A 12,920-nucleotide genomic window follows, 5' to 3' on the forward strand; every position below is an offset into this window, starting at 1 on the left:
AAACTGTTTTCATTTATATATTTTACTGTTTCTGTTGTCAGACAATGAAATGAATATGAAATAGTGACTGACGCGATCCACTAAGACTACATAGCTCTCCCTTCCAAGATGTTAATCTGCACAAAAATCCTGATTTATAATCACCACACGTGTGCTTAAGGTCATCCATTCACTAAGGTCACCGTACCAGAGTTCGTTTGGAAGCGGACCGAGACCACCTCTTCAGCTGGGTCTCGGTACGGTTGTTTGCTGTGCACCCGAGTGCGATTACTGTATTCACACCTGCCCAAAATATCCGCACCATGGAGGGAAACGAACTTGAGTTCGATTCAATCGAACCAAACAAGACAGGTGTGAATACACCCTTACACAAAACACCTGCAGTCTTATTTAAGCAAATGTTTGGTGAGCTTTTGTGCAGTATGTAATGTAATTGTTGGCTTTTGGTGTTTATCTAGTGTTTGTGCCTATGATTGAGCATCATGTTGGCAAAACGTACATTTAGGTAAAAGGTACTAGATGAAACTTGAAATCCACCTGAAACTTGTGAATTCTGTAAACACACTCTTTCTCTAGGAATTTTGCCACCAAAAAATATAATTAGTAATTTAATTGAATGTAATATTTGATTCTGTGTATATAAAATCACTTTTGTAAATTCATTAATTTGTAAAAGAATTTGATTTGGAAACCAAAATGGGATGTCTTGTCTTTGACCCACATATGTGAGTTAAAGAAAACTAATCTGTGAGCTGAAAACTCATCTCTTTCGACACTATTTGACTTCATTCTAAAAAAAAATATATATATATATATATATTAAAAAAACTTTGTCTTTCTCTTTATTTATTCCTTCCCTTTCTAGCTTGTACTTTTTTGAACAATGCCTGAAACTTGGTATTACGAGCACTTCCTGTGTCTGTTTGCTTCTTTAAGAAGAATCGCTTTATGTATTCCCCAATTTATAAGTCGCTTTGGATAAAAGCGTCTGCAAAATGACTAAATATAAATGTAAATATGTATTTTTGTCCAGCTATAATACTGGTTCACAGTTTGATGGCACATTAATATCTGTATAAAAAAAGTTTACATGTGGGTGTAAAGAGTTCCTCGTGAAGTTTTTCTTGGCATTGAATGGAAACTCACCACCACGTCTGTGCGCATCTTCCCAAAGGTGCTGATGAGATGGGTGTAGTGATAGTCTTCCATCTGCCGCAGAGTGCCGGTCATACACGCCACAAAACTGCCCTGCAGAGAGAGACAGACAGCTGATCAGTGACAGCAGAACACCTAGAGCACCTGTCAATCTAACGCTGACAGGAGCAAAGAGCTGCTGTTAAAGGGCCATAAACCCTTCAAAATGAACCACACACACACACACATTACAGCCACTCTGAGGAACTTCACAGAGAGAAGACGTGCAGCAATTCCAAAAAGCATTCCTCATTAACAGCACTTCTGACAGAAAGTAATGTGGCGAGCACCGCATATTTGACATCAATATTTCTCCAATCTGATTACAGCAGTCAGACACACTAAAGGAATCTAATGATACTTCCACTTTCCCACATGTGGGAATTGGGGCCAATATAACATGCAATTAACCAGAAATCAATTGCTAAGAAACGAAACGGAGGGGAAAAACTCATTTAAGATTCAAAACACAACAAAAAGGCAGTAAAACACCTCGAACAAGCAGTGGGAATCAAACTTGTGCAGCGTATTAGAAAATGTCACATTACCTGCTGAGGAAGCCATTCAAATGTCATTTATGTAACATTAAAGATAGGTAAGAGAGAAAGTTAATAACTTATGCATAACTTATAGCATAAAACCTCTTTTAATACAAACCCTGAAAATAAGCAATAAGCAAAGGCATAGTTTCTTAAAATAATTTAATCATTATTGCTGAGGACATTTTTGACCTTCTTGGTCATATTTATGTCTTAGACATATTTTGACGCTTCAAAAAACAAACAAAAAAACAACTCTATTCAAGTGTCATTCACATGCAACTTAAATATTTAAAACTATAAAACTTACAGTAATAGTCAAAATTTTGCAAACATTAAAATTTTTACGTTTTTAATGGTGTCAGGTCTCAAATCTAAAAGAAAACAGTAAAAACAGTAATATTGTAAAATATTACAATTTTGAATAACTTTTCTATTTGAATATATTTTTAAAAAGCTGATATATATCCATAAGTTAAGCACATTATTATTAATTTCTTAGTAGCATTATTGCAATATTTTAAAAACAAATGAAATATATGAAATATAATATAAAATAAATTGTAAAGAACATTTGTAAAGTACAATTTAAAGTATGCAGCAGTTTTTAAAAATGATTTTCATTAATATTACAGCAAAACATCTTAAACTTCTTCATGCATTATCCATTTTCTCTCTCTATCTTTCAAAAATAGCCTTTTTCCAAAAAGCAGTACAATTAAAAGGGTCAGAAAGAGGGGGGGGGAATTGAAAATGGAATTTTGATGGAAGAAACCTTGACTAACATTGTGAGTGGACTTGAGGGAGAAAAAATAAATAAATACGACAATGCGCAGTAGTCTTATTAGTTTAAAAGCCACTTCATTCATCTTTGCTAATTTGCAGCCATCTGAAAGGAGGAAGAACATTTCCAGCAGATTCCACATGAGCAAACACTGCGAACCGCAACCAGCCGCACGCGAAGCCTGTGCACTTTAAAAAGTGTGACCAGGGCTATTCTGCGTTTCATTTGCAAGTCTTTCCTGCAGCGGTAATTAGGTCTGGCCTACATAACTCAGCAGAAACACAACACACAGCTCATGTTCATGACAAGCTCCCCTCTTTCTCTCTCTCCGTCTCACCTTAGGAAGAAAAGACTGGAGAGGATAAGACTGAAGAGGTAAAACTGGGGTCTTCTGTGAAATATTCATGCTTCAACACGTTTGTCAGCTGAAGTTACAGTTATTTCAGAGGCATAAAGTTTATTTTCCTGGCTGGGTAAAGACACAGTAAACACAGTTAGCCTGGAGTGAGAGATTAGCGCCTCGCCGTTCTGCTAATGCGGTTTTACAGCTAATATTTATGTTTACTGAACATCCTATCTGAGCCTTTGTGTTTGAACAGGACACATAATGACAGACAACACCGGCATCACACACACACACAACACAATACCGTGAGGTCAAGATAACTAATATAATTTACTCACCTAACTATTAACTTCACAACCAAAAATGATGGTATAAAGTGCTGAAGAAAGACCGTTATCATTGAGTGAAATATTGTAAAGATAATGTTATCTTCTACAGCAAAGGAGCGCTGACAGCTTACACTTATACCTAAAAACAGAGAAGATAAAATGACAAGGACAAACGATAGGTCAGTTCTTATTATATTAATATTTAAGGAGTAATTGAGGATTACATGAGTGATTTGGGTGATGGACAGATGAGATTCATGAATGAAAGTGCTGGCAGAAAAAGCCTCAGTAATTCAGAGACAGAAATGTTTCTTCTACATGCAGCCAAAACTGAATGAAAGTGCCAGTAAACGCTGGCTTCAAATGAGTCCAAACCAGCAGCCGTTCACGTCTGAAGTGATTGACGTGCAGATATCGTGTCCTGCTGTGAGATCTGAAGTGAAGAATAATAATTCTCTCATTCAGCATGTGTAAGCATGCCATTACTCCTGATGAAGAATCCTGCTTTTTACTAGAAGATAACAGATTCCTGCTGTGTATTACTCATGTAGGAATTACACATGATTGAGTTGCTCTGCAGCGGAGTCCTTCAATCACCTGATCACACGGAGACCCGATCTGCTCTTCAGAAATGTGTCAAAGAGACCGGATGTGCTGAACAAGAGCTGCCGCCGGACAAAACCTCCACACTACACACAGTACAACTAGTCCACTCACTCAGACTGAAAGATTTTTTTATTAAAAATCTTTAAGACAAAATCTTAACTATTTACTTGTTTCTTGTTTATTTAAAGGGGTCATATGATGTGATTTAAATTTTTCCTTTCTCTTTGGAGTGTTACAGGCTCTTGGTGCATGAAGAAGATCTGTAAAGTTGCAAATACTAAAGTCTCAAATCCAAAGAGATATTCTTTATAAAAGTTAAGAGTCAACCACGCCTACCTAAAACGGCTGATGATGCAAAGAAAAACAATAAATGGAAGAATGGACAGATAGATAGATAGATAGATAGATAGAAAAACAAATGGTTGGATAAATGATGGATGAATGGAAAGAAAAACAATAAATGGATGGATGATAGAAAAAAAACAAATGAATGGAAAATACAGTAAAATAGTCAAATGTTGTGAAATAGTATTACAATTTAAAATAACTGGTTTCTTTTTGAAAATAATTTAAAATGTAATTTATTTCTTTGATCAAAGCTGAATTTTCAGCATCATTACTACAGTCTTCAGTGTAACATGATCCTTCAGAAATCATTCTAATATACTGATTTGCTGCTCAAGAGACATTTCAGATTATCATCAATGTTGAAAACAGTTGTGCTGCTTCATAGTTTTGTGGAAACCGTGATATATTTTATGTTTTCAGAATTCTTTGATGAACAGAAACTTTAAAAGTATTTATTTGAAATAGAAATCTTTTGTAACATTACAAATGTCTTTACTGTCACTTCTGATTTAATGCTGAATAACACTCCACTGTGCAACATTTAAATGGAGAAAATGTTTTAAAACGTTTGCTTCAAGTTTCAATCTTGTATTCCTTGACACTTTAGACCTTAAAACTGAAACAGGATAGTCACAAAACTATCAAACACTCACTTGAACGCAATTCAAATATTGCATCGCACAACAGTAAACAGCAAACTTTTGCAGAAACAGCTGCAAAAACACAAATAAATGTCCTCTGCTGGTGATATCGCACACCTGCGCAGCAAAAACTGGCATTGTAAGCATCATTTACAGCCACAATTTGGCTGCCGCAGTTCTATGCTGTAAATCGAACACCTGCAGAGCGAACAGTGCATGTCAATTAATGTTGCGGCTTTTATGGTCAGACGTTGAATATCAAGTAGGAAAATCCCAAACAGGACTTTGTATGGAATACAGCATCAGCTCAAAAGCGTATATACTGCATGCACACTTCAAAAGCAATGCAATGCAAATTTAAATGCAAAAACACTATGCAGTCTGGGCAGTTTCAGAATACTGTTTTCAAGATGCAATAGCAGGGCAAAAAGAAAGACGTGCGCCTGGCTGAACATCTTTCACATCTAATGGTTTCGTATTCTTGCTTCAGGTCGAGTCAGTTTTATTACAGCGCTGGAGCGTGTTCATTTACAGCTAAATCACACTAATTAAATAATGGCTCTGTCAGTTACAAATGGAGCCGCTAAGACAGAATCCCTGTCCGCTTAACTGAAGACATGCCGCTCCTGTAGAGACACCAGCAGGAGACTGGAAACATCTGGAGCAGCATCTGTGTGACACGCAGCAGAAAAAAAACCCTTGCAGGAGAAATGCAGCGATGCAAGAACGACAGCAAACTTAAAGGGACAGTTCACCCAAAAAGGACAATTTGCTGTTAACTTAATCACCCTGCAGGCCATCCAAGATGTAGGTGACTTTATTTTTCTTCAGTAAATCAGTAAAGAAGATTTTTAGCTGAGAGAGAACTGTGGTCCTTGGTGGTTCAAACAAAGCAAGTCAAAGGTACTTTGAGAGTCAAAAAAAGCATATCAGGCAACACAAAATTAATACTCGTGGCTCCTGACAATATATTGAGGTCTTATGAAGTGAAACGATCAGTTTGTGCAAGAAACTGAACATTATTTACAACATTATTACCTGGAATCCAGAGCCTCAGGCAAACGGTCCAGAGTGATGTGTGAACCAGTTCACCAAATTGGACAGAATCAACTTAAAAGTTTGCAGCTCGAACAGCACAGATCTATTCATGTTAGTCAATCAAAAATCTCTTTCGGACATCCAACAGTCACCCCGACTCAAAATGAGCCAAAATACTGGCGTATCTGATCCTATGATGAATGAACTCATTCTGCGGCTCTGGATTACAGGTTATAATGTTGTAAATAATGTTCAGTTCCTTGCACAGCCTGATCATTTCGCTTCATAAGACCTCAATGTATCATCAGGAGCCACCGGTATTCATTTTGTGTTCTTTGATACGTTTTTTGACTCTCAAAGTGCTGGTAGTCATTGACTTGCATTTTATGAATCACCAAGGACCACAGTTTCAGCAAAAAACTTTTTCACTGTTCTACTGAAGAAAAAAAGTCGCCTACTTCTTGGACGCCCTGAGAGTGGATAAATTAACAGCAAGGTTTCATTTTTGGGTGAACTATCCCTTTAAAGATCTGCAAAAATGGCTCGGAACTCATAATGGTATTGATGTCATAACAATGAGCACATTAACATATGACTGGCACATTTACACATTAGCACTGTTGGAGATTAATGGTTTGCTACTAAAAATCTAATTCTCATTGGATAAATATAATAAATTGAAAAAGGATGGAAAATGGTCATGAACAACTAAATGATGCCTGTTCTGGTGCTAGAAACCATTACTATTAATACAACTGGACTTCAGGGAAAAAATTTAATGCTAATGTAGAATATGAGCCGTTGAATTTATAATGGACGTCTGGTGTTTATACAGCAGCATCTTCTGTCTGTATCAACCAAACAAATCTCTTAATCTAGATGGAACAGTGACATGTATCTACAGAAACTTCAGACTGACTCATTTGCGAGGAAACAGGCGTTGTGTCTCTGTGTGACTGCATGTGAGAGTTCTTGTGCGTCTTGTGAGAGTTCATCAAGTCCAGCCAGAACCGGTCTAGAGTCCTTCAGATATTTGCATGTGTGTGAGATGGTGTTCGGCTTAATTAAGTTTATTACCACACACACATAAAGCAGTTCAACACACTGTCAGCTATAATGGAGTGTAATGTGTTTACTTACTGGCAGCATTTCAACTTGATTACAGCTACAGCGCAGAGAAAGTTAGTGCTTTTATTAGAAAAGCTGTGGAAGTCTTTGTTCTTATGTACTGTTGTTTAAAATAAAATAAAATAAAATAACATTTAAAAGTGCTTTTTTTAGTACTGTACAGACACAAGGCTGAATGAAAGACGTGCAGACAGACAGAGAGAGGAATGATGTCTGGCATGAGAACAGATCTCAGCAGCTCTTGTTTTAAGGTCCTAATTAAAGCAGCAGGGATGCGGGTTGTGAACGACAGGCTAGCTGAGAGAGATTCTCACGTAGCTGTCCGATTCTGCAGTCTTCAAGTGGACCTGCTGACGGTCATTACTACATCACAGAAACAAACTGCACTCATCCACTGTTAGCTCACTATTGACTGATCTATAAAACTAATTTCATTAGCACATGCTTTTATCTAAAGTGACTTACAGAACACTTACCATAAGCACAATAAATTGCAGGGGTTAAATATCTTAATCGGGTGATGGAATATATATATATCCAGTGTTATTTTCTGACTGAAAATATGACTGAAATATTATAGTTGTGATTAATATTTCTTAAGTTTTATTATGAATTATTTATTATTTTTATTGATAATTTATGATTTTCAATGTATTTTTATATTTTTCCTTTTTTTTTAATCTCTAATTTTAATTTGTTACACTTTTAATAATTTTTTTGTGCTTTTGTCCAATTTTTTTTTATTTGCCTATATAATCAGTTTTCAAGTTAAACTAAATAAAAATGAGAAACTTTGTCTTGGCAATTAGATGAAAAAAAATATATATATATACACACACACACACACACACACACATATATATATGTACATAACATTTTAATTCAGTTAACATATTTTAAGCAACATTTTTTTTATGGTTTTAGTTTTAGCTGACTATAACAATGAAGAGCCTGAATAAGCCATCTTTCCACGGTTCCCTCACTTTTTAATCAAAGAATCTCCTTGACTTCTCCATGACCTTTACAATTCTAAATTATTACCGAATAAGGATAAAAAAAAGAAAAAAGAAAATGCATTAATGCATTAACAAATCATTTGAAACAATTTGTGAACCAGTTCAACCAACTAATGGGAAAGACCAGACAATTCATAACAGATCACTGACTTCCAAGCAGGTTTTAATTTTCACAAGAACAATATCTAGCTGATTAAATATTTTAGAGCTTTCCTGACTTTTCCAGGTCAGTTCCTTAAATTTCTAGGTTCTCTATGAAAGTGGAAAACCTGAGCTTAAACCACTTTATTACCAGACCCAGATGCAATCTGCTGACTTGTGTCCATTTTCTATGCTGATTTTGCAACAACAAAAGAGACACTAGCATAATGAATTTAAACACGGTCAGAATTGGAGAGTATTACATGCTGAAAGCTCAATGAAATTGCACAAACTATTTAATACACCAAACAAAGAGGAGATGCAGGTACAGAAAACCTGACAGGTGTCTGAAATCTGCAGTTTTCTGCACATACAGAAAAGTGAGGGTCTCAACATCTGCACGGATAACATAGAGCCGCTACAGCGCTGCTGACAGATATGAGTGTTGAGAGCATGAAACTGTGAGTGTTTCTGGAGTGTGTCTCAGGAGATGGAAGTTCAAAGCCGTTTGTTCGGGGAACTGAATTTAGACGCTGAGGTTCACACGTTTGATTTCAGTCATGACGGTTGGACAAAACCCGTGGAATAAGGGCTGACCAATCCTGCGGGTTACACAAAGTCTCTCTCTACATGCACGTGTGCGTACATTTAACAGAGAAATAGTGACTCTACTACATGCTGATTCAACAAAATCCATGCAAAGGAGACAGATGTCACCCTGGAGGAGGCCATGCAGTGGTGTGGCCTTACTAGCGGCTAGGGCAATGAAATCAATGCGTGCCGCGTCAGCAGAAAGCACTTTGCTCCTAGTGGCCCTTATGAGGGCAGATTAGATCAAAAATAGACAAACAGAGAATGAAGAAGTGAGATGAAGAAAGAAAAGCTGCATAGATGAACCAGACTATGACTGGCCAAAGTGAAAATTCTCCCATTTTTAACCTGTATGACAGACTTTCTTTTGTGAAATGCAAAAGATGCATGTCTCAATGGGGTGCAAAGTTGTTTTCCCCTACATTCTTCAAAATATCTTTTGTTGTGTTCAGTAGAAGAATGTCACACAGGCTTGGAAATACGTGAGGGTGAGCAGATGTTCTCAAGAAGATCTCCCTTAAATGTCTCAAACAAAACTCTAGCTTTGAATCTATTTCAAAAACCTTCTCAAATCCCAGCTTGTCCTCAGAAGCAACTTTGTTTCCCAGTAGACTGATAAAACCTTTTCTTTTGTGGCGACGGGCTGCAAGTCTACCTGAAAGAACTGAAATAATGTGGTGACGTGATGTGGAACTATAATGCAAGCTTGGAACGACTTTACAGTCATTCAGTTGCTAAAATATTATCATCTTAAAATGTCTGACAGCCAATCAGAATCAAGCATAATGCCATGCCACAACTGACCAATCAGAGTATCACAAAGTGGTAACTGCTGGTAAATGATAGCTGCTGTTTTAAACCAAGATAAATAAGCTTTGATATATATTAAAGTCCAGCCTCATTTATAGCATGCATTTGTTATGTACTGTATGTGTGTGTGTATATATATATGCCATGGAAATGTTAATATATAATTTTTTTAACTAGTTTTTATTTTTATATTTTCTGTTTGCGTTCTAATGTTACATTTTTTGTCATTTTGATGTGTCTTATTATAAGACTTCATTTTCTTATATATATATATATATATATATATATATATATACACATACATACACACACCCTTGCTTTCACTTAGCATTTTATCAAACAAATAATAAATAAATACAATTAAAAAATGTGTATTTAATTACATACCCATTTAATATATTTATTAATAATGAATTGTATATGTATAATAAACAAACTTTTGACATTTATAATTTAAATAATGAAAAATCATATAAAAAAAATAATGTCAAAAAAAAGGAATTGAAGGAACTGACATCTATGTAAATCAGCAGGTCATCACATGACCAAAAGCTGGATTTTCCTGGCAATTTCCCTCCTCTTTCTCACTGCTTTGCTGTCTTCCACCCCGCCTCCCTCTCTCTCTCCCTCTCTCAGTGTGTGTGTCGCTGGCTCTCGGGTCCCTCAGTTCTTGGAGCGGCTGGTTCAGGATGGATGTCTCATGCGCACACATGCCATCGCTGAGCGCCGGACCCCGCTGCATCCCATCGGCAGTGTGCGCGTGAGTGTGTGTGTGTGTGCATGCGTGCGTGCGTGCGTGCGTGTGCGTGAGAGCGAGAGCTGCGGGGGAGCGCCGGTCGGGTAAAGACGCGTGCGAGTTTTGCGTGTGTGTTTTGGGGCAGATCTCAGTGGAATCTCTCACGCTGGATGTGTAAAGGATCACAGGAGCAGCGTCTGACCATACGTGTGTTACACGGAGAAACTTCCAGCATGGCAGACCCTTTCTCCGGACTCACATCAGTTCTCGCTCCCTGACAGACCCCAGCTGCACTGAGAGGGAAGACATGTGCTGGCCATCTCTCCCTCCCCTTCATCATCATCATCATCACCACTGAGCCGTGTCTGGAGGTGAGTCTCTGTCTTAACATTTGAGCTCAAGTTTGGACTCGTACTCACCTTTAACCTTCTGGAAATGCACCTTTAGTCATTTCAGCTTGTGAATTCACTTTCATAATGCTGAGAAAACATACAAACGCACAAGAAACTTGAACAGCAAAGTTGATTTGAAACAAAACGGCGAGTGCTGCATTGAAAAACCTCATCAGAACAAACACGCCGAGATCATCTGATCCTGTGGCGTCTCAACCGACCTTCGCAATGCTTCGTTTAGCATTATTATAATCTTTTTATTTCAACCCACGCAGAGAGAGAGAGAGAGAGAGAGAGAGCTTATGGTGGTCTGAACTGTAAAACAGTTGGGCTGACAGTGGATTTAGAAACTGTGTTTTCAGGCTGTAGGTTAAATCAGGACTATTTCAGTGAAAAATTAACATATGGGCATCATTTTCTCTGCCTCACATTGATTCAAACCTGTATGCCTTTCCGTTTTTCTGTGAAACACAAAAGGAGATGTTTAGCTGAATGTTCATGCTGCTCTTTTCCACACAATTAAAATGAACAAGAACAGAAGATATTAAGCTCCAAAAAAGGATAAAAGGCACAAGAAAATTAGTTGTGCATTATGTTATACTATATACGTATTTATTTCCTCTACACTGTGTGTCAAAATTTTGGAATCTTTTAACTTTTTTGAAGGAAGTGTCTTATGCTTACTAAGACTGCATTTATTTAATTAAAAATACAGCAAAAACAGGAAAATCAGCATCATTACTCCAGTCTTCAGTATCACATGATTCTTCAGAAATCATTCTAATATGCTGATTTGCTGCTCAAGAAACATTTCTAATCAATGCTGAAAACCGTTTTTGTTGCTTATTTTTTACTGTTATTTATAATTATATTTTAGTTTTATTTTTTTATCAAGTAAATGCAGCATTGGTGAGCATTAGAGACTTCTTCAGTGACGCCAGCCTGCATTGCTTCTTGTGCGTTTCACAATGCAAATGAGTTTTGAGAGCTAGAGCGGTCACTACATGATTTCATTGTAGAAAAAGAGCTGCATAAACATTCTGAATTATGTTTCAGAAACAAAAAGTCATACAGGTTTCCAACAACATGAGGGTAAATAAACGATGACAGGATTTAGATTTTTAGTTGAACTTTGTCTTTAAAAGTGTCAATGGCTCAACTGGCCTGATGAAAGGCCATAACATGAGCATAATAGAGATAAATACTGCCTGTTAGCACTAGAGACCAATCCAGCACTCAGAGCACAAACCCATCGGCCACAAGCCAGGAAAACGCTCACTAACACACACTCTAGTCTGCTCAGACAAACAGTGTGAGAGTGTGTGTGTAAGAGAGGGAGAGACTGAGCATGAGAAGGAAAAAGTGAGACTTTATCTGGGTTCTACCTGAAGGATCACGACTGTTTTTCAATTGGCTGTTTTGTGAACACGTCATTTCTGTCTGAAACACTCCCAATACTCTGTTTACCTCCTCAACCAGATACCAGCAGAAACACAGAGAGAGAAAGATGCATACTGCATTATGATGGTCAGTCACCTACTGTACAGTAAACACAGGGTGAATCACACACAAATATCTGGATCATGATAGACAGACAGACAGACAGACATTTATAATAATGAGAATACATTTAAAAGTGTATAAACTTTTTTTTTTTTTTTTTTTTTGGGCTGACATATAACTCAACAGTACATCGACTCGGCCATACTGTGCAAATAAATGTAAGTGAAAGTAAAACATCCAAAAACAACAGGGCTAAATAAGCTTTTCAACATCCAACCAATATTCATGACCTCTCATTTTTAAAAAATGCTGCAGGACAAAACATACCACACATTCAATAGCTGATCGTTCAGAAGTCAAGAACAAGTCAAAGTTTAAGCCGAACACTAAAGCATGCAGCAGCAGTAAAAGCAGTTCTGCATCAATATATGCTGATTGACAAAGACAAAGTTTGAGGTCATAGATCTTGGCAGAGTAAGCAAACCCCACGCCGCAGCTGAACACTTGAGACTAGGGCTGGGTTTTGACACAAATTTCACGATTCGATTCGATTCTCATTCACAAGCTTGCGATTCGATTCGATTACCGATTCGATTCGATTCAATATCGATTATTTGGGGTATATATCAGGTACAGTACATACCAAATTTTCTCAAGGAAAAATAAATCTCTCAACTAATGCTGTAAAATATACATGAAAGTCAGTTGGTACTACATTACTATAATATTGAAGGTTAAAATTGACTGATTTGTTAAAATTACACTTAATGAAGTTTTT

At 37.0% G+C, this 12,920-nt stretch overlaps 1 protein-coding gene across 1 annotated transcript in view; it reads right to left on the bottom strand.

The window, feature by feature from the left end:
- Positions 1-12,920, bottom strand: part of LOC107711371 (dedicator of cytokinesis protein 1-like) — a 275,068-nt gene that overhangs the window by 89,887 nt on the left and 172,261 nt on the right. Inside the window, exon 28 of the mRNA XM_016516364.1 lies at positions 1,147-1,248. Coding sequence (XP_016371850.1) covers positions 1,147-1,248 — 102 coding nt within the window. The remainder of the gene's footprint in view (positions 1-1,146; positions 1,249-12,920) is intronic.

Source organism: Sinocyclocheilus rhinocerous, unplaced genomic scaffold, assembly GCF_001515625.1.
Source record: "Sinocyclocheilus rhinocerous isolate Xijiao unplaced genomic scaffold, SAMN03320098_v1.1 scaffold402, whole genome shotgun sequence".
Classification (NCBI taxonomy): domain Eukaryota; kingdom Metazoa; phylum Chordata; class Actinopteri; order Cypriniformes; family Cyprinidae; genus Sinocyclocheilus; species Sinocyclocheilus rhinocerous.